The 24,025-nt window shown below is 36.3% G+C and overlaps 1 protein-coding gene across 2 annotated transcripts in view; it reads right to left on the reverse strand.

The window, feature by feature from the left end:
• PAFAH1B1 (platelet activating factor acetylhydrolase 1b regulatory subunit 1) overlaps positions 1-24,025 on the reverse strand; it is a 67,207-nt gene that overhangs the window by 34,866 nt on the left and 8,316 nt on the right. For both annotated transcript variants that reach the window (XM_040243767.1, XM_040243768.1), the window contains one exon: positions 452-672. In XM_040243767.1, the coding sequence (XP_040099701.1) occupies positions 452-483 (32 nt within the window). In that variant the 5' untranslated portion in view covers positions 484-672. The remainder of the gene's footprint in view (positions 1-451; positions 673-24,025) is intronic.

The raw sequence follows: 24,025 nt of genomic DNA on the forward strand, positions 1-24,025 counted from the left end.
AAGACAGAAAGGAAAGGCATTAGCAGTGACAACAACATAAAAGATTTCATTTTTCTAATACATGGATTCCAGACCAAAAAAAAATGTGAAGTGCTTTGAAGCACCTACCTTCCTATTAAACATAAGATAGTTAAGACAAGCTTAGAATAAAACTTATCCCAAATAACTTACTTGTTTTTTCTGCTTCAAAAGTACACATGATGGCAAAACCAATACAAAATTGTAAAGTAAAAAAAAAAAAAAAAAGTACACACGATGTCAAAAGGGTAAGTAACACTAAGTCAAAATAAGACCCAGTTCTAATAGTCAGACCAAATAGCCCAAACCAATATTTAAACCCTCATAACAGTTTTAATTTAGAATACATCTCTCAAAGCTGTATTTTAATCTACTATTTTGTCTTTTATGAGAGGATTAAAAAAAAACAACAACACAAAACAGAGAAACTTACAGTTCATCTCGTTGTCTCTGGGACAGCACCATTTTGGCTGTAATATCAAGCTTATTCGATATAGTGGTATGTCCCTCCTCTGGAAAATCAAAAAGCTTTGCAATCCCTGGATTTATAATTAAATAAGCCACTAAGTGGCTTCCACGCAGGGGAAAATGATTCTTTCACAAGTGAATCCAACGTGTAACCAGGAGATATTCAACAAGTAAGGTTCATTCCACCTAAGGAGAGAGAGAGAAAGATTATTTCTTTCACTTAGAATTTAAATTATTACTTGCTGTATACACTCTGAAAGGTGAGGTTTACTATGATGGCAATATGAATACCAGATGATGTTTTTTAACCTACTGTGAAAATCAATGCCAAAACAGTCATTTTATGTATTTTAAATGATCTTTAACAGTTAACTGAGCCAAAACAACACTATTCACTTTTATTGAATTTCAAATATTAACATACAACTTCTAGAGAAGAAAACAGTTTTTCCTTAATGACAAAAACAAATTTTCTAATTTACAAAAAGTATTACCTGAAAAAAGTAATATAAGTATTTCACAAACTGTCGACAAGTCAAAGGTTCTAACCATAAATAAATTCAAGATTGAATGTTAGCAACTAGTAATCTTACAACAGCTGATATTATTTATAATGTAAATAAACTATTTAGCTAATCTAATGCCCTCTTAACCAATACATTTAATCAAGAAATAATTTAGCATTGTTCAATGCTTAAGTATGTATTTAAACTGAATGGAGTACATACTTCTTTGTACTCAACCAAATTCTCTAATCTTGTTAATATTTCAGAGCCCTTTGTACCTGCAATACATGATCGGTTCAATGAGAATAAATGTAGGTAAAAGAAAATCAAGAATTATTTCTTAAGGAATTATTCTTCAAATCGCCTCTATTTTGTAAAAGTTTAAGTACAGTTTGTCTTATCACGCTATATAAATATAGCTAGAGAAAACAATTTTCCTTCAATTAAAAATATGTAAGTCTGGAAAAAAAAAAACATGGAAGGATCTCATTATCACACCAACTATTTACTATCAATCTTACTATGATAAAACATTAGAACAAGCATATGAAAACAAAAGTATGTGATATCCTGAAAAAAAAAATAGCTAGACAGAATTTCCACTGTAATTGGAAAATTGACACTTGAATAACACAGGTTTGAACACTTAAAATTTTAGCCTCACTTTTCTAAGTCTTAATTGTCACACCAAGCCAAACCACCTAGGAACTCATATATTCTAACAAGAAGGTTCAATAGGATTATCTTATGTTGGTGACTATGTGAACTGTCTACAGATTTCTATTATTGGGACAACAGTAACCCACTGACAGAGCATTAATCATATAAATCAGAGTAAAAAAGAAGCAACAAAAATGAAAAACTCCACAATATTATGTACATTACAAGGTTCAATTTAACTATGGAGAGACTACCTCTAGACAAAAAAAAGCAAATTAATGTACAAGAATTACTATAGTGATAGAACATTAGCATGACCTAATCAGGATAAAACTAAGATATAAAGAAATCATTGAATGTAATAGTGTACTGCACAAATTTATCTACTCAACATACACTAAACACAGTGAACCAGACATCATGTTTAATGAGGGCAAAGAAAAGACTTCTTGGTCTTTACACTGAAGAAGTTACAGTCTTCTGGGAGAGTCAGCCACGCAGTTAAAACTGTGTGAAATGTGTGACAAGGATTTCCAAATAGCAGATGATGATGATTCAACATCAAGCTGAAGAGATAATAAGGACAGGCTAGGCCAGAAAACAAGCTCTGGTCTTTACAATTTATCCTAGGAATAATAGAGAGCCCCTGCCTTTTTTTTTTTTTCCCCTGCCTTTTTTCAAAAGAAAAATCACTCTCATTTTTATAGTGAAGAAAGGACCATAAAGACAGGAAAGGAAGAAACCAGGTAAGATATTTGCAGCAATGAAGATGGAGATCTACACTAGAATAGGAGCTGTAAAGAGAACTAGAAGGGTGAGAGTAAAAAGTCAGTCAAGGGGTCAACTCAAAAAACTTCTAGATTAGAAACAAGCTGAACTAAGTAGAACTACACATGAAGGGATGAAGATGTGTGACTCATTCCATCTTTAGATATGTCAGCTCTAAAAAGAACCAACCTAAGGGGGAAAAAAAGATTTGTTACTTACCTGCTCAGAGATGGTATAATTAGACTAGAGCCAGGCAGAACAACACTAACACTTAAAGAGTCTACAACAGAAGCTGAGAGGAAGCAATTAAAGAAATAGAAGTAAAAAGGAGAGGGAATATGTCACAAGTCAATATGGGAATACTTCAAGGAGAGACAATCAACAGTACCCAAAGTTATCCAATTGTCAAGCAAAATAAGGTATGAAATGGGTCTGTTTCATTCATTATAGAGTTCACTGATAACCCTGATATCTTAGAAACAGATGGAAATACTGAAAAGCAGTTTTTATGGATTGTTGTTTTTCTCAACCTAGCAAGATGCTTAAATGTTAATGGTGGAAGGAAAAAAAGACACAGGAGAAATAAAGGAATGAATAATTTTAGTAACACCATTTTCACCACCTAATTAACCAAAGGCAAACAAAGAAACAACCAGACATGATGTATCCCCCGACAGAATACCACCACACACCTATAAGGTATTGTCACAAAATCAAATCTGAATCTGTTCACGTCTCCGGCTCCAACTATCAATTACCAAGAAGCATAAAGAGCCGAAGAATATGTGAAAACCACCACAGGGATATAACCAGTAAAATCCAGATTGTGAAAAACCCTATAAAATAAATGACCCAATTTCTTCAAATAAATTCCAAGGAAATTGAGAGAGAGCGAGCGAGCGAGCACTGGAAAGGAAAACCTATAGATTATAAGGAGATAATTGATATAACCACTGGAATACACTGACCTTACTTAGATCTAAATTTTTTTTAAGTATAAAATAAATAATTTTTGTAAAACAAACCAATTAAACATTTGGGGATATGTGAACACTGACTGAATGTCTAATGATATTAAAGAATAACTGTGAGTGTTTCAAGGGATAACAGTATTGTGATTATTTTTAAGTCATTTAAAAATATACAATGAAAATTTTATCAGTAGAATGATGTCTAGGATTTGCTTTTAAAAATTTTGGAAGAGTGGATGGAGGGATATATATGAAAAAATATTAGCTTTGAGTTGATAACTCTTGAAGCTGGGTAATGGGTACATGAATGGTTAATTTTCTCTACTTTTGTTTATGGGTCTGAAGTTTTCCATATTTAAAAGAAAATCAGAATAGAGAAATACTCAATGGGAGGAGGAGGAAGAAAATGGAATGAGATATCTAGATACAAAGATGACTTACCTCTTCTACTGTATTATGAAGGAAAAAAACGTGAAATCTTTTTATTTCAGGAAAATAGGAAATGAGGTCACATGCTGGGTAGGGGGAGTAAGGAAGAAGGCATTAAGAGCCTTGAAATAGCTGCTATGAAGAAAGAGGACAAAAAAACACAACAAGAAGTACAGGATGGACATTTTTAAGATTGGAGACCACGAACTTTTGGTGGTGACAATCTTACAAACATGTGACTTTTCTTTGGCAGCTGTCTGGCTACAGAAACAGAAAAGTCACACATTTAGAGATCTAGGATTGGGTTGAAGGTTTACAGGGTATGTGTGATGAATACATAATGAGGAGATTGGAAACAATGGTTCAAAGAGCTTAGGCGCCATTGTGCAGAAAGTGAAAACTGAAAAGGCAAACAGTAGAGGGATGAAGAAAGCAGAGTTTTCTATTTCCCAGGAGACCACTTGAAGGGTGGTATGTCAGAGAGTAGGATGATTAAACTTGAAAGTCTCGATTTGCTAATTATATGTTATTATTTACTACTATAGGTTAATAATGTTTTCATTACAATAATTTATTATCAATCTATATTTATAACCAACAGTACAAATAAACTACGCACTATTTTCATACCACCTGGGGAGGAGTCCTAAATCTTTTGGGGAGCCACTAAATTCGTTTGACAATGTGATGAAGAAGACCTCTTCCCTCAAAAAAGCACATATGAAGATAAAATATTAATACATACATGCATTTTAAGGGGGGTTCACAAATCCTTCCAAAGTCAACATAATGAGTGAAAAGACTTCTCATTTTTGAAATATATTTTGGCAGTACTCCAACAATCCCCTCTAAGCTACTTGTATATATCACAAACATATTTCAAAGAAGAGTTTGGCTTATCCATTAGCATGCATGTCAATATCCAGACATTCCCAGAGATCAGATCTGTGTTGCCTGAGCGCTAGAAAGAGAGGCTTCTTCAGTATGTTTTTTGGAACGCAGAATTCTTAAGCATTCTACATTCTAACACAACATAGTTTCCTGCCACACCAAAGCAACTCTCCTAGACAACATCGTTTATTATGGCTTAGGTAAGTACCTCACCACAGAAAGAGAAAGGGGTAAAGTAAAAATAGAAAACAGGAAATAAACAGAGTATTAAAAAATAATCTTAGTGAATTACTAATTTAAGTTTCTCTCATTTTGTTTCAGTGCTTAATAACATAGGTTTCACACTTATCAAAACTTTTATAAAATATCAATAATCTATTTTGTACACTGTTTCTTGCTAACTAGGAGTTTATGAAACAGGGGAAAACAATATAAACGATGTACATGAGGGAAAACCTAAAGAGGCAATTACATGTTAGCAGTAGAGGTGTACTGACATAAAGAATGCCAATTGTCAGGTTTACTTATCATTAACATTAGATGTAGAAGAGTTTAAGAAACTCACCTAAGACTTTTACACTAACGGATTACCAATGGTTCCTGGTCTCATGAAACTGTCACTCAACAATGCAGACTATCTACCTTCCTTGAACAGCAGGTTACAGTTCCTAACTCTAATACAAATAATACAATCCAGATACAGCAACAAGGAAAGGGAGAAGCTATTGTCAAGGGTTACTGAGTACCTTTCCATATTAGCTTTCTAGAGTTAAGTAAAAATCTCCTGTTTGCCAATAAACTATGTGCTTCATGAGAAATGAAAACTGGTCATCTCCCAAAACAAGGTCCTAGCTCCTCGGATAAAAATTTTTTTTCACTTGTTCTGTCTTCCCCTCCCCTCACTATCCCCAAATTGTGTGCACCATCAAAATCATCCTGATTTCTCTATAAGAAACCCAACAGAACATACACATATATGTTCTGACTTGCACAGTCCTCACTGAACAGAAGTAAAAAGGAGGACCATCAGTCATCCATTTAAATAGTGGTGGACATATTGGGTGTGCCAGCAAATTCTTCATCACTTCACCAAGTAATGCTTGGTATCATGGCACCAAACATGAGGTTACTGGTTTTTCTAAGTTCTCAATATTTGACTTTCACTATTATTATACATAAAAACAGTTTTAAACTATATCATTAATGCTATACTGCAATGCAGTCAAGTAATAAAAAAAGTATACTTACCTATAAAATTAATGCATTGCCTATTCTGAAAAACACCCCAGTCAAATTTCAATTTTTAAATTTACAGTTTAATTCTGTAAGACTGCATCAGACAACAAAGTACCCTCAAGAGCAACTTCATTTCCTTTCATCAATTTTTGTGATTTCCTCACTTCTCCACTTACAGAGATAAGCTTCTAGAGTTTTGAGGTTGTTTTCTAATAAAACAAAGATGTCAAAAGTAATTAAAACATTAATGGTCCCTGCAGTATCCTGTGCTGCGTGATTAATTAATATGAAGAAGTTAGATTTTCCCCACCCCCACAATTTGAAAACACTAGATCACTGAAAGTTCTTCATCAAATACCTAGGCTTTAGTGTCCACCTGTTCTCATTCTCTTTCAGCTTGGAGGCCCACGATTCACCGGGACCTGCTGCTGGCAAGCAATAACAAAAACTAAAGCAAAAAAGGACCAGGTTGGGTCATCAATGAGGGATGGACTAAGTGAAGGCACAGTTCATTTTCTGTAAAAGTAAAATTCTTCCAATAGCTACACCATTTCCTCACTTCCCTATTGGCTACAGCTGACTACTATATCTCATTTTGCAAGATTTAAGTCACTCATCCAAAATTTATATTCAAAATATTTTGCCTTTTTTCAATTAGCTTTGGGCCAATGGCTAAGACACCACCTCTTCCACTGAGAATCACTCATACCATTATCAAGTCTAGTAGCTTTTAGTATTGAAGGCAAGGGCTGCGAACAGATGCTCCACTGCTCTAAGTTATACTGAAGAAAGTGGAAACAGTACTTTTTTTTCTTTCTCTCCTTTAAAAACTCTTAGCCACAGCCTATGGGATGCAGTTCCCTGACCAAGGATCAAACCTGGGCCCCCTGCATCGGGAGCACAGACCCTTAAACCAGTGGACCACCAGGGAAATCAACATTTAAAACCGCAGGCTCTGAGTAGAGCAGATTACCCTCCATAATGTGGCTGGGCCTCATCCAATCTGTTGAAGGCCTGAAAAGAAAGCTGTGCAAGGCCAGCAGACTGCCTCTGGACTTCGGAGTTGCAACATCAACTCTTCCCTGGGTCACCAGCCAGTTACATTTTGGACTTGCCAACCTTCACAACCACATAAACCAATTCCTTAAAATCTCTCCCTCCGTTCTCTCCCTCTCCCAGAGACTGACTGTAGTCACTTTTTTCTTTTCGATATATACATAAATCCTACTGGGTGTCTGGCTGGAGAACCCTATGCCCCCAAGCCCTTGGTTCTGTTATAATAACATAGCAGACATTAATATTATAACCTTAGCCTATCACTAAACTCTCCTGGAATGAATACTCTTCACCCCTCATACTGCTTAAATTCTACTCCCTGGATACTCACCAGGTAAATCAATGCCCTTAAGGATTATCAAATATAAAAAACTGAGTCCTACTTAAAATAGACAAGAGAAACATCCTGAACAAAAGGCTTGTTGTTCAGTCACTCAGCATGTCCGAATCTTTGCAACCCCATGAACTGTAGCATACCAGGCTTCCCTGTCTTTCACTATCTCCCAGAATTTGCTCAAACTTAGGTCCATTGAGTCGATGATGCCATCCATCCAACCATCTCATCCTTTGTGGCCCCCTATTCCTTCTGCCCTCAATCTTTCGCAGCATCAAGGTCTTTTCCAATGAGCTGGCCGTTAGCATCAGGTCGCCAAAGTACTGGAGCTTCAGCATCAAACAAAAGGCTACTGAGGCGCAAAACAGATAACTGAGAACTCGCCTATCCTCTGTTTCACTGTCACTCTCTCCACTGCAAGTGGAGTCTTTGATATCCACTGCCACTGCAACTTATAAGCACCATCTCATTACTGCTGACTTTTCAGCTCTTCTCTTTCCTATCCTTGTTTCTTTTTTCTTGGCCTGTCTACCTTATCATTCTTGGCTTTCCCTTTACGGACATTAATCAAGATGCCTTCTCATTCTTAGAACACACCCACCAAATACATGCATGATATAATCTTTGTCCCCACAGTGATCACCTGTTGACGGACGCTCAAAGATCGCTTCTTTGTTGACAAAAATCTTTCTCTTCTTTGACTTAAGGCATGAAGCCATTTTGAACACCTGAGGGTTCCAAGTGGAATTCCGACCCAGTTAGATTTGACTGTATATATATCCCTTCCTACTGCTTTTTATCTCAAATCAGTTTTCTGTGTGATACAACTGTTTGTGTCTATAAACAGTGAAACAAAAGGTGAAAAAAGACAACTATTTGCTGTTTTAATATGCTTTTAGAAATTGCAGGTCACTTTTTTCCTTTTAAATTCACTCTGATGTCAAAATATACTTAAATGAAAATGAGGAAAAGATCTATTTAAAAGGCTGTTTTACAGACATACAGCCTGACAGAACCACTGACAAAACAAAACAGCCCTGGAATATAAACTATTCCTCCTAAAAATATTAAGTCTCCTATAAACTGTGTTCTACTTCACTGAATCCATTATTTCTAGATTCACTGGGATTCTATGATGCCAAATATGTCTCTCATAAAAATAAACAATACTGAATTACACTACCTGCTCTCCAACAAAAATTCCAACTTGCATTCTATTATTATACTGAATGACATCAAAATAAAAAATGAATTCACCAAACTGATGCTGATGACCTCTACTATGAGTTTACATAAATTTAGGCAATGATTCTTTAGGCTAAGAAACATCTCTGGGACACAAAATAATGAATGCCACATTTGTATTTTTTTCAAATTAGATTTACTAAAAGTATTTGAAGGAGAAGTGGAGTTAACTATGGATTTTTACCATGAGTCTACATTTGAACCACCTGAGAAAATTCCTGAAAATAATCATGCTAGGCCTTATCCTAGCAATTCTGAGGCGCCACAGAGACTCTAAAATTTTCTCCAGATGATTCTGATGCACATCTTCAGTAGAGAACCATATAGTCAACATTCCAGACTGTAACCAGTCCTAAAAGGCCAAAGGCAAAATTAGAAAAGGGGAAATCAAGAACTCTTCAGTGTCAGAACTCAGAGGAGTTGCAAGGGGCTAAAATCAAATCAAGAGGCCAAGGTACTCAGGTTTCAAAGGTAACTGCAACAACTGTCACCCAAATTCAAATAAATATTTACAAACCCTTTCAGATATATCTTGAGGAGACATACCAACAGGAAAAAAAGGTCAATACAACACTTTGAAGTAACTAAGCATTTTTCATTATAGTTAAGCTGTTATTAAAGTTTTTTTTTTTTTTTAATCCTTCAAGAAGAAAATACTGCTGGCTTGTTCATTACACAACTCTATCTAGTCCTAGTCTTCCTGGAATGTTCTAATAAAGATACATTCTTTTGTTAACTGTATTACTTTGTTGCTTTTGTCTCATCCTATCTCTTCTCTGTATCTAGACCAGGGGTCAACAAACTTTTTATAAATGGATAGACAGTATTGATAAATATTTTAAGTTTTGCTGACCTTATGGTTTCTGCAGCAAGAAAGCAACAATAAACAATATGTGGAATATCTGCGTCTCCGTATCAATAAAACTTTACAGACACTGCAATTTCAATTTCACGTAACTTAAATTATTAATTTATAAAATTTAAATCAGAAATTATTTTAGAAGCGGAATTGTATAAAAATGTTTACAAAACAAATTTTTACAAAAGAATTCTTTGCTTCTTTCCCACCACTAAAAACTGAAGGGAGGATCCAGCTTGTCAGACATAGTTTGCAAACCTCCTTATCTAGACAAATGAAGTAACCTGGTACAAGCTACTTTAAACGTTAATAACAGTAGAATCTCTTTCATAGGGTTGTCAGGTGGATTAAATGATTTAACATATGTAAAGAAAGTGCTTAGAACAGTGCCTGGTACACAGTAAGTGCTATATGATTTTACATACACACACAGGAAGAAATAAAGAAACTAAAATAAATATTTCCATATCTCCTCTACTTTAATACCCTTTCATTTGTTATCACACTGAAAGGTTTTACCTAAAATTTGACTGTTATAAAAAAGAAAAATCACTGTTGAGGCAGAAAAAGTATCCAATTATGAGTTTATCAGCTTTTCCTAGAAACTAATTTTCTAAGATTTTTTCCCTCAAAAGTCCAAATACATCCACCTGAATTTATTCACAGCAATAATCTCATTAATCTGAATCTCAAGCAAAAAAAAAAAAAAACCCTCACCTACCTACTGAAGTAAATATTTACAAAGATCTACATTAAGACCTCAAAGGAGGACACAGGATTCTAACTTTCAATACACTAATGCAACTGCTTCCCTGGTGGGTTTCCCTGGTAGGCCAGACAGTAAAGAATCTGCCTGTAATGCAGGAGACCTGGGTTTGATCCCTGGGTTGGGAAAATCCCCTGGAGGAGGGCATGGCAACCCACTTCAGTATTCTTGCCTGGAGAATCCCTGTGAACAGAGGAGCCTGGTAGGCTACAGTCCATGTGGTCACACAGAGTCAGAGATGACTGATCAACTAATCACAGCACACGATGCAACTGCAGTTAGCAAGAACTTGTCTATAAATGCATGATTACATTATAACCAAGACATGGCTTACAAATTCAGGTTTAGCATACTTTTTCCTTTACTTAAGCAGCCAATTTAATTAACCAAGGAAAGTCAGCAACTCTCACCCTGGCTTGCTGCTGCTGCTGCTAAGTTGCTTCAGTCGTGTCGACTCTGTGCGACCCCACAGACAGCAGCCCATCAGGTTCCTTCTCCAGGCATTCTCCAGGCAAAAACATTGGAGCGGGTTGCCATTTCCTTCTCCAATGCATGGAAGTGAAAAGTGAAAGGGAAGTCACTTAGTCGTATCCAACTCTTCTCGACCCCATGGATTGCAGCTTACCAGGCTCCTACGTCCATGGGATTGTCCAGGCAAGAGTACTGGAGTGGGGTGCCATTGCCTTCTCTTAAGCCTGCTTAAAACTAAAGTGTGAATCAAAGAATGTAAGGAAAAGTCAGGCCGAACTCAGGTGAGGCAGCATTCCTCATGCCCAAGTCTTCATTATAGAAATATTTCATTTTGGGTATCTGCCACCCATATGTCTTGCAATTTTCCATTTCCCTTCAAGATTCACCCCAAAGGCAACCCATCACCACCTCTGTGACTCTTTCTTTGGCTAGACTGTTCTCACTGGAACAGCTTACTGCCTAGTCTTTAATCTCACTGTGCCATATACATATAATCCTAACAGCTACCATTTACAGAATGACTTTATAGGATAGGCTCTTTTCCTGAAATATTTAATTCTTACAACTCTCAGCAAAAAAAGAAAAAACAAAAACACAAATACACTTATTTAACAGATGAGGAAACAAGTTCACTAAGGTTAGAGCATGTATCAAGGTCAAAATGTTAAACAGTGGCTGGGCCAGGATTCAAATCCGGTTTGCTTTTTACTTCCACACAAAAGGTTTCAAACAGTAGGAATGAGGACAGAGGGGAGGCCAAAAGGGCAGGATTCTGTTTTTTAATCTGTTCACATACTGGATTTCTGCACATAAGTTTTTTTGGAGAAGTTTCCACTCTTAAGATAAATTTGAAAAATCACTGATTTTATGCTGGGCTGCCTCCCACATTCTTTATAACTATATACACGCCATCTCTAGTACCAGACTTATCTCCTCAGGGGCAAACACTGAACTGAATCTGCCTCTTTAGTGTTTGAACAGAGTCAAGCCTTGAAAGCAAAATTTTCCACATCAAGTAAGTATATTTCCACAATTATAAGCAATTATACAATAACTTATAAGTCCAAAGCAATTTAGTCAATAAAATTCTTTCATATATGATTTAAAAAAAGAAAGAAACCAAGTGAGCTTTAAAATGTTTTCCAAAAACACATTTCTTCAGTATTCAACATTCAAAAGCTTTATTTTAATAAAATATTAATTATATAGCCACTGTCAAGTAGTATTAGCAAAAGGTATTAACTATGTTTTTTTAATTGCCATACATATTAGAATTAAACCATATAAAACTGTCAATAATGGCAATTCCACAAATTCAATCTAACGTTTATCAATGGTATTTAAACACCACTAGCAAAGCTCTCAGCAACTAGCTGAGGGACTTAGTTTTGACAAAAAAAAAAATTAACCAGAGTAACTCCCTCCTCTCTGAGATTTCATAGTTCTTTGTACATACACATATTTAACATTTCTCACAACACACAGTAATTATCTGCCTTGATGTTGTCTCAACAACACTCCTCCAAAGCTGCAAATCTGACATATTCCTCACTGTGTGTCTACCAAATATTATGGTAATCCACACACAGTAGGGATCGAGTAAGCATTTCTATGTCTGCTTCAGGAATCACAGTAAAACTGAGATTAAAATTTACCATGTCCTCAGAAATAAAAGATGTACTCTATCACTTTATTTCCATCACTCTTTTTCAAATTCTGAAATATGGGCAATAAAATACATTTAAATCCAGCTGCTTAGAGCTGGATTTGATGTAATTTTTTTCTTTTTAAAAGATTTAAAACTAATGTCATAAAAGTAAACCAATTTAAAAATCCTGTAGAAAGTCAATGGCCTGTCTCAACTTTATAATAAAACTTTAAAAATTAAAGACCATTTAATCTTCTAATGTGCATATTAATTACTCTTCTGGTTTTGTTTAAAAATGCAAAGGACAAGTGACAATTAGATAAACTTAACCAAAGTCACACACACAAATCCATTACCTTAAAACTCAGAGGAAAAAGTTCACTAATACTTCTAAGCATACAAACAATAACAGAAAACATATTGTTCTGTTGCCTTTTTTTAAAAAAAGTACAAGTTACAGTGAATACTGATGCAGATAGCCCAAAGAAATTATAGCAATGCAGGAATCACTGCAATTCTTAAGAACAGAGCAATGTTCTAAAATTGATGTTCCATGATGACTGCTTTGGAGATAATGTACAGGAGATAAAAGAGAAAGGGCAGGCTATAAGTAGAAGGTAAGAGAGGGCTGAACTAGGATGGAAGCAGTTAACAATGACTTGGGGGGAAAAAGAGCTTTATAGTCAAAAGGGAATTATGCAAAAGTGCGATTTTTCTTTTTGACCTGGTCTACTACTTGCTCCTGGTTTTGTTTTTTTTTTTTTTCCAAGTAACACTGTATTTCTATTGAAAACAGCTGAGCTACTTTAGGCAAATATTATACTTGTTAACTATGATTGGAAGATACATTCCTGACTTATTATCTCCATATTCAAAAAGAATTTCAAAGTAACAAAATAATTCTATCCACCATAGAATCCAGAATAAGGTTTGGCTCTGGGGACCAAATTCATTGTTCACAGGGTGGGCAGAACCCTCTGCCTCTAAACAATCTTTTGAGCTAATTCAGAGAAGGCAACGGCACCCCACTCCAGTACTCTTGCCTGGTACGAAGATCATGGCATCTGGTCCCATCACTTCATGGGAAATAGATGGGGAAACTGGAAACAGTGGCAGACTTTATTTTGGGGGGCTCCAAAATCACTGCAGATGGTGACTACAGCCATAAAATTAAAAGACGCTTGCTCTTTAGAAGAAAAGTTATGACCAACCTAGACAGCATATTAAAAAGCAGAGACATTATTTTGTCAACAAAGGTCCATCTAGTCAAAGCTATCATTTTTCCAGTAGTCACGTATGGATGTGGAGTTGGAGTATAAAGAAAGCTGAGCGCTGAAGAGTTGATGCTTTTGAACTGTTGTGTTCGAGAAGACTAAAGATGGATTTCTCAAGGATATGATCTTGGTCCTAAAGGTGGATCCCCTTTAGAGGATCTTTACCACCAAAGACAACTGCCCACAATCCACTTGGAAAACTTTCATTTTATCTCAACTGAACTGATTTCTAGTTTACTATGATCCACATTCAATGCTTTCCTCCACTGCAACACTGAGAAGTAACTATATTCTTAGTGTCAATCATTCAGTTTTTTTTTTTTACTGAGGATCTACCAGGTACCAAGCATACAAATCAAACAACATATCTATGTCCCATGTAACCCGTGTCTCATCTATGAAAAGCTGCATGTGACTTAGATAGTCCCTGTCTTAAGAAACTTACAATATAGTTGAAGATGTAAGCTACATACACATAGCCTGCCACAGGCTATAGTCAATCATTCATTGACTATTCTGCTGAACTCTGTGATATGAAGTTTTACTATAAATAAAGATGAATAAAATGCAATCCATTCCTAGGAGAATGTACAATCTAGTTAGAGCAAGATGGGAGACTGGGGACAGGGAAGGAGGTGATAAGAGTATAACGTGAGCCAAGGACTGACCAAGTCAGCTTTGTGAACTGAAAGGCTAAAGGTGGAAATGGCTGGCAGTTTTCCAAGGCAGGTTTTAGAAGAAAGGAAATAATATGTTGACTATAATATGAAAAAAATAACTAAATGTAAAATTTTAAGCAATTAAAAAATACAGTACTGCTAAAAAGCTGACGCCGTATCTATTACCCGACATAAATAAAAACACCACCTCCTTGTATTTACCAGGAGTCCACTGTTATAGGAATGGTCTGCTGCAGCAATTGGTTTTCAGCAGCATAAAACAGAGTTGTGTACGGACCCCCTTTTTCTTTAACTCTATTTCTTAATGACTTTACCAGTTTGGGATATTATGGGAGAATGCTGCTCCTTACACCTTCAAACAAGGCAGGAATGTAGCAGATAGGAATCTACAAGCACTCCCACAAAGTTTATTTGGGTAAAACTAAGTTTTCACAAAACTGCTTAAATCCTACATATAAATGGTTCGTGCCTGAAGTATGGAACACCCGCACTTCAGGTACTTGCCAAGAAGCTTAATCTCAATATGTATCAAAACTGGATTGAGGGAAACGATATCCATCAGTCAAACAATCTACCCACTCATTCAGACTTGACTCTCATATGACGTGGTTGGTATTCCCATATTGAGTGTTGTTAAATACTAAACATCTATCTACCTTAGAGATGTTGATGGAAATGATAATTACACATAATCTTCTTTATGAGGACCCCTATGAGAAATTACAGTCTGAGAGTACCAAATGTTAGTGACCTTTCTGAACTAATTGGTTCACTTTTATCTTAAGGACATTGTCAAAAATAACCTAACTGGTATTTTTTCTTCCTGCCACCACATAGAAAGTTCAGTCAAATCTGCGCTCTCTGCCTGCAGGAAAACCATTGTGATAGACCTTTTTGGCCTAGATTCTGATTCTGTTTTATCCCTACCCTTTGTTTCTTTTTTCTCTTTTGTTTTTAATTTGTGGTTTTTTATAGTTTATGCATCTTTATAAACTGCTTTAAATAGATTACAAATCAAATACAGAGACTAACTAGGCAGGTAAAAGTGTGAATCAGCTAGAAATAAAGCAACAGTGATAGAACTGTGTGGGTTTTTTTAAGTAAATCTAATTAAAAACAAAAATCAGAGCAGACAAAACATATTTCTAATCTGAATCCTGGACTATCCATTTGCAGCCTCTGAATAAGGCACTTTTTCTTGACGACTGCAGTTCTCTAGCTATACCTTTCCCCCATTGTTTATAAAGACATCAATAGGAAAGTATTTCTTCACTATAAACAGTACAAGGGCAATAATAAACAATAACGGAGTGGTAGGAACTTGTTTCACTGGAAAGTTTATGCCCAACTAAAGGAGAGCAGCTGTGACTCAGCTTAGGCCAACTGCTGCCACAGGAAAATGTGGGCCCAGCTGTTGCCAAAGCTTCCAATTTTTTAGGATAATCCAAAAAACCTAATTCTAATATAATGACTCAAAAAAAATTTTTTTAACTATGCAAGGACAAGAGAAATGCATTTACACTTAGTTCATTATAAAGGCCACCAGTGTGCAACCCCTGGCCCAATACTGAATTAAACATAGGTTTTCTGAACAGACTGAGGAAAATGCAACAAAATTTAGGAATTTAGGGTCTAAAATCAATGTCAACAATATTATTCATTCTATTTATTCAATTCAAAGCATAAAATTTACTAAAGAACAAATATTTAATCAACCTTAAGATAAAACTTTGTGAAACAAAAACAAAATTTATCATCTGCAGACACCTTTTTCATGTTCACTGCAACACTGTATATGTAACAGTAAAAATCTGAAAACAATTTAAAGGCCTTCTGTACTACAGGTATAACAAACTAGAGATGATTATATATAAGAAATTATTTATAATAATAAACTAGATCTACATACATCAACATATCTAGAAAACATTTTTTAGGTGAAAAAAACAAGTTGCAGAATATAAAGTATAACATTCATGTAAGCTCTAAACTTGATTATACATTGTTTATGGATACATTTATGTATAGAAAAAGTATAAAAACAGAATAAAAGAATATATACAAACTTTAGGCAGAACTTTATCATTAGAAAGAGGGAGGGTGAGGAGGACTGGAAAGTGGGTGTCAACTCTAACTGTAATAAAGCCATATTTCTTTAAAAAAAAAAAAAACTTTAAAGCAAAATGTTAACATCTGTTATTTCAGGTAGTAGTTAGGTGGATATTTTGTTATATCATCACAGGTATTTCTCCTGCATATCTGACATTCCATAATAAAAATAAACTGTAAATATGTAAAATAAAATTTAAAAGAAATGACATCTAGATCCCATGATGGGCCCTCTTAAAACAAGCTGAATATATAAATGGTATGAAAGCCCTGAAGGAATCAATCCTATACTTTTGAGGTCCTACTGTGTAGAATTTTGAAGTCAAACAGTAGAGGTTCAAATATCAACTACAAACTGACCTTAGGCAAATCTTCAAAATTCCTAAGCCTGTTTGTCCACATAAATCAAACAACTGTGGTGAAGCTTAAGGAATTAATCAGTGTTAAGGGCTTCTCTACCATTTTACTTCCCTCCACAGAGTTCTAGAATAGTGAAGACATACAAAGAGAAAATTATAATTTCACTTTGAAGATGACATAACGTAGTACCTTTTACATTCTTACATACATCATCAATGTAAAAAGAGATACTGCTTTTCTAGTGTCAAGGACAGAACACAAATCAGTTCTGCCACCACAAGTAGGCAAAAAGTAGACAGCCCTATTGCTACTATGTCAACTTGTCTTAATCATCTTCACATCACCAAATATCAAGCACCACTTACTGTGCAAGGTACTGTTCTAGGCTCTTTAGTAAGTATTCACTTGGTATGTCAGATAAAAATTTATATAAGCTACAACAAAACTAGGAAAGGAGTATGTCAAGGCTGTATATTTGTCACCCTGCTTATTTAACTCATACAGAGAGTACACCATGTCAAATGCCAGGCTGGACGACTCACAAGCTGGAATCAAGACTGCAGAGAAATATCAACAACCTCAGATATGCAGATGATACCACGTTAATGGCAGAAAGCGAAGAGGAACTAAAGAGCTTCTTGGTGAAAGTGAAAGAGGCGAGTTAAAAAGTTGCCTTAATATTTAGCATTCAAAAAACTCGGATCATGGCATCTAGTCCCATCACTTCAAGGTAAATGGGGAAAAAGTGGAAACAGTGATAGACTTTTATTTTCTTGGACTCCAAAACCACTGTGAATGGTGACTTGCAGCCATGAAATTAAAAGACTGCTCCTTGGAAGAAAAGCTATGACCAACCTAGACAGCGTATTGAAAAGCAGAGACATCATTTTGCCAACAAAGGTCTGTATAGTCAAAGCTATGGTTTTTCCAGTAGTCATGTACTGCTGTTGAACTATAAAGAAGGCTGAGTGTCAAAGAATTCATGCTTTCGAACTATGATGTTGGAGAAGACTCTGAGAGTCCCTTTGACACCAAGAGATCAAACCAGTCAATCCTAAAGGAAATCAACCTTGAATATTCATTGGAAGGACTGATGCTGAAGCTGAAGCTTCAATACTTTGGCATTGGATACAAAAAGCCAATTCTTTGGAAAAGATCCTGATGCTGGGGAAAACTGAAGGTAAAAACAGAAGTGAGTGACAAAGGATGAGATGGTTGGATAGCATCACTGACTCAATGGACATGAGTGAGTAAACTGTGGGAGTTAGTGAGGGACAGGGAAGCCTGACATGCTGCAGGTCATGGGCTCACAAAGAGTCAGACACAACTTAGTGACTGCACAACAATAACAAGAAAAAATACTTGTAGATACCTTAAAATTATGAATTCAAAGGAAATTTCTTTCAGGTGAAAAAAAATTAGAGGTTACTTGGAAAAGAAGAACCTGGTATGCAAATTTGAAGGATATATATGTCAGAAGATACACAGAGAAAAACAGAATGGTGGAGTGGTAAAGAGTGAAAATGCCATAAGGAAAACAAAGTATCTTAAGGCTGAATCACCAGATACAAGGCAGGCAATAAGAAACAGGTGAAGCTGCTGAAATGTGAGCTAGGACACAAAAGAAAGGTCCCTGAGTGTCCATTTAGGATTAAAAAATACCCTTTGCATTTTCATCTACAAAGCTGACTAAATACAGTAAAAAGCTGGCAATGGGTTTGTCGCAAGAAAGCAATTTGAGAACTATGGTTCAGGAAAATTAATCTGGCACTTTATGTAATATTCCACATAATTCCTCCTTTTATTCTCTGCTATGGATGGCTAATGACACTCAGCTTCTCAATTTCACCCCAACACCCAAGCCACAAATCTGAGATGTCTTCTGATACCTCCCACTCCTCATCACACAGTGTGTGTGTTCTCAGTTGCTCAGTCATGTCCAACTCTCTGAACCCCATGGACTGCAGCCCTCCAAGCTCCTCCATCCATGGAGTTCTCCAAGCAAGAAAACCAGAGTGGGCTGCCATTTCCTCCTCCAGGTGACCTTTCCCACTCAGGGACTGAGCCTGCGTCTCTCTCTCTTTTTTTTAAGTTCTACCAGGTTTTGCTACCAACCCATCACCCTCCACCCTCATGCACACATGCTCAGTCATGTAACCCCATGGACTGCAGCCGGCCAGGCTCCTCTGTCCATGGACTCTTCCAGGCAAGAATACTGGAGTGGGTTGTCATTTCCTTCTCAAGCCCGCGTCTCTTGCGTCTCCTGCATTGGCAGGTGATTTCTTTCCCATTGCAGCATGTTACACACTCCTGCTGCTGCTGCTAAGTCGCTTCAGTCGTGTCCGACTCTGTGCGACCCCATAGACGGCAGCCCACCAGGCTCTGCCGTCCCTGGGATTCTCCAGGCAAGAACACTGGAGTGGGTTGCCACCTCCTTCTCCAATGCATGAAAGTGAAAGTGAAGTCATTCAGTCGTGTCCGACTCTTAGCGACCCCATGGACTACAGCCTTCCAGGCTCCTCCGTCCATTACACACTACCCATTCACAATTCTACCTCCTAACCTTGCTCCAGTCAACAAACTTCATTGTCACTATTTCAAGCACTAATCATTCTTTCCTGAAAAAACCTCTTAAGTGACCTTCAAACTCCAATCTATATTCTTCACTGCCATCTAAACTACCTAACTCTACATCTGATTATAATGTTCACCTTGCTTGAAACTATGCCTTCCGAACTGCCTAGAATTCGGAACAACCCAGAATTTCTAAATTCCATCTATCTGGCTCATATGTGCCTTTTCAGTCTCATACTCACATGCACTCTCCAATTCCCTCTGCAAATTACTTCCCAGCTTTCACATAATAGTTCTTCATGCTTCTGTACCTGTGTATTTTGCTCTTCCCTTTACCTAAAATGACCCTCTCCCAAGTCCACTCCAATTACTCATTCAAGATTTGGTTTAAATATCGTTCTCAACCATCTTGGAGATTTGATGAGCCCTGAAACAGCGTGACACATATCATACGTGATGTTCACGACTATAACCCAGGACCCAGATTTAAAAGACTACAGAAGGATACTGAGTTTCCTACCCATTTAATTATTTCATTAAGACTCTGGAGAACACTCTAATTTCAATCAAGTTTTCCTATTTTTGTAAAACTGAATGGCATGAAAAAATATTCTTAGAATTTGACAAATCTAAAAGTAGGGAAGAGAGAAGTAAGATTTATCAAAGGAATGAATATGTGATGAAATATTATACCGATTCAAGTTTATTTATCATATATGAATAAACAATGAAATATTATAGCTGTAATAGAATTAACAAATTTTAACTTCTTTAATGATTCAGCAGCAACTTTAAATTTTCACAGCATTACTATGATGCTATATTTTTATAATCACAAATTTTAATATAAAGTTATAACACAAAAACAACATAATAAAATCATTATTTAAGCTTTCTGGCTCTTTGGACTTAGGTTAAATGAGAGTTTTACACATAGTAGTGGATCTTTAAAGAGAAATTTCCCTCCATCTACAGAGAAAAACAGCAAAGGCCTATACATTTAGAGAAATTAAAAACTGTATCAGGTCATTAGTTCTCGTTTTTATGGAAGCATCATAATAGACACCAAAGCTTCAAATATCACCAGCATAGAGGATATCTAAGACCCAAAGTACTTTAATGAATATTGGGGGGGAGGGGTGGTCAGCCTTGGTTTTCTTTTTTCTATATTCAATTACCTGTATCTGCCAAGTTTAACACTTGTTTGTCCAATTTTTCTGTCTGTCCTTAATAGTACCATCACAGTTCACACCATCAGCTCTCACCTGGCCTGGACTGATTTACTTATTTATTTTAAAATATTTGCTTGTTTGGCTGCACTGGGTCTTAGTTGCAGCATACAGGATCTTTGATTAATAGTTGCACAACTCTTACTTGTGGGATGTGGGATCTAGTTCCCTGACCAAGGATCAAACCCGGACCCCCTGCACTGGGAGTGCAGAGTCTTAGCCACTGGATCACCAGGAAGTCCTTGGACTGGCCTAATTGAATTCCAACAATTGAATTCCATTCCTTTGATAAATCTAGTCTTGACCTATTAACATTTATCTTATACTCAGCCCTAGAATTATCTATTTAAAATACAATCTGACCATATCACTTACTTAAAAACAACTGTTCATTGGCACACTAGTTTTTACTTTACAAATATTTAAATAGCACTTACTGTACGCTAGTCACTGCTTTAAGTGTTTTAGAAGTGCTCATTTACTCCTCATAACTACCTATGAAAATTTAAATAAGGAGCTTTTCTACTCTGTGTATGTGTGTGTGTAATGCAACAGAGCTATGTAAGTAGCAGAGCTGAACACAAGCATCTGGTCTCCACAGTCAGAGCCTTTGATCACTACATTATGCTGCACCCATTTCCCAAAGTCCACATGCTTAACACAGTGTAAAGGTCTTTGATTAGTATCTGGTCCCTTCCTACATTTCAAGTCTTACTTCTACTCAAGCCCCACTTTGCTCAAACTCTAGTTAACACCGAGTACCTTGTAATGTACGCGTTCCCTCTCCTCACTTCGATACCTTTATTATTTTACTACTGTTTGTCCCATGTCTGGAGTACTTCCCAGCACCTCAGTACAGTTCTCATAAGAGTGCACTGAATACATTCTGATGAAAGAATGAATTTTTAATACCTCATAAGGTTAGTGAGCAAAAATTTTTAAAAAATTCTACTATTAATTATTCTGATAGACAGATAAAACATAAAAATATCAAATATTTTAGAACTCAAGTCTCCAATACACCTAATGGTACAACAACAACCAAAAAAACTTCCCCCAACCTTGGTTCTCCTTCAACTCTTTCTCATTGCTTCCAAACACCCATATTTGTTCAACAGTGCAAACCAAAACAAACAAATCTCAATTCTTCACCTTCCTCATTCCTTGTCTCACTTCCCATATCAAATCGGTTAATAATTTATACATACTCAATCTCTCTCGAATCCATTCTTTAAACCTTCACTGTCTCTTAAATAGTTATCACAGGTCTATCTGCCTCCATCCACTCCATAGCTGCATTTCCCACAATGCTGACAGCTGCCTTTTTAAAAGGGAAATCTAATAATGTCACTTATCACAACTTAAAATCACCCTATGCCACCTCAAGGACAAAAACAGTTCTTCTCAAAAACAATCAACTAGGAAGCTTACTGAGAATGCAGATACCCCCTGAGCTCCCCCCAACCATGGAATTTGTATTGTGTGAGTCTAAGACAAGCCTACAAATGAAAATGGTCGTGTCACCCGGCTTTACAGGTCAGATCAGGGCAGTGTTCTCTATACTCACCATCTCTCCAGCCATACTGAACTACAACTACATGTAACTTCCTCACCAACTAAGGGGAACTTATGAGACTAGGTACAAATTAATTCCCCAAACAACATGACAAGATTTCTTCAAAAACGTTTAACCAACATCTTTCTAAAGATTTCCTTGAAAACAGCTCGCCAAGTATACATTTTGATTTTAGCATTATTATTCTACCTTTGCATGTTAAATGTTTATAAATTCTAAGATCACTGAGGGCAAGGGCTGACAATAATGTTTGCATCACCAATGCTTAGGATATATCTAAATAAATGTTTGGTGGACAGAAAAATTGATGAAAATTTAGAAGAGAAACAAAAATAAGTAATGGTATTGAATAAAGGTTTTAAAAGTTGAAACCCAATGATATTCTCTGTACAAGTAATACAGTGGAAGGGCAAGATATAAAAACAACTGCCAAGTGGGATGGGATGGGAGGTGGGAGGGAAGCAGAAGAGGGAAGGGACATATATATACCTATGACTGACCCATGTTGTATGACAGAAACCAATACAATATTGTAATTATCCTTCAATTAAAAATAAATTTTAGGGAGTTCCCTGGTGGCCCAGTGGTTAAGATTCTGAGCTCCCAATGCAGGGGGTCTGAGTTCAATCCCTGGTCAGGGAACTAGATCCCACATGCTGCAACCAAGAGTTCGCATGCCACAACAAGGGCCTGGCACAGCCAAATAAATAAATATTTAAAAAATAAAATAAAAATAAATTTTAAAAAACTGCCAAGAACTGTAATAACTGCAATGCTCAAGAATTATCTTGCACTCAAATTATAAATTCTCCTTAATATAAAATAAATCTCCTTCAGGACATAGATCTTAGTTCTGTTTTTAAAGAGTCCAGTCAGTCAAAAATATTTTGTTTTCCACCTCAGTATTTACAAGTTTTCTGAGGGAAAGGGAAGAACAAGGAGGATTCAAATAGCACAGCACAGATGAATAAGATGCCCTATTTGCTTTGCTTCTCAGATCACAGCAGTCTCCCTCCAAACAAGTCCCAAAATGTGGAGCTCTTCTCTAAAATCCCAACACTGAACTTTACTCTCAGAATAATTTCTACAGGGATATATAATTCACTTAAATGTAGCTCCTTCAAAGACTTTCTCTGATCTTTATTCTTCAAACCACTGTTAAAATCTTTTAAACAATATGTGAATAAAATGAGGATTGCTTAAATTAATAGTTAAAATCCTAAACAAAATTTTCTTGATGGATGTAAATTGTTTTAATAAAAGGGGAAGAGGAGGTAAATCTGCCTTACTGAAGAATTCCAAATGACACGTGTAAACTGTACTCCCCCCGCCAGGGCAGGTAACTGGACTCATTTCCAAAAGGTAAAGGAAAAATAATAACTTTAAAAGACAACTGACAAACACTACATTAACCAAGTGATGAAGGTTAGCATCACCAGTGATGTTTTGTGGGCATCACGCAGCCTCTGACATGATGTAATGAGAAGTGCGCTTCACCTCTGTGGTATTTTTTTTCTGAAAATCCACAACTGTTCTAATCATGAAAAAGCACCAGACAAACCCAGTTTGCGAGACATTTTACAGAATACCTGACCAGGACCTCAACACTGTACAGGTCATGGAAAACAAGGGAAGACTGAGAAACCGTCACAGACCAGAGGAGACTGGGGATGTGAGACAACCAAATGCAAGGTGGCACCCTGGACTAAACCTAGGACAAAAAGAGGCCATCAAGGGAAAACCAGCGAAATTCAAATCAAGTCTGGAGTTTAGCTAACAGGAAATACCAAGACTGACAAATGTACCACAGAAACCTAAGATGTTAACAATGGAGGAAATTAGGGGCAAGGTATATTCAAGAACTCTCTGCACTACTTTTACAACCTGTCCACAAATC

The sequence above is a fragment of the Oryx dammah genome, unplaced genomic scaffold, assembly GCF_014754425.2.
Source record: "Oryx dammah isolate SB20612 unplaced genomic scaffold, SCBI_Odam_1.1 HiC_scaffold_8, whole genome shotgun sequence".
Taxonomy (NCBI): domain Eukaryota; kingdom Metazoa; phylum Chordata; class Mammalia; order Artiodactyla; family Bovidae; genus Oryx; species Oryx dammah.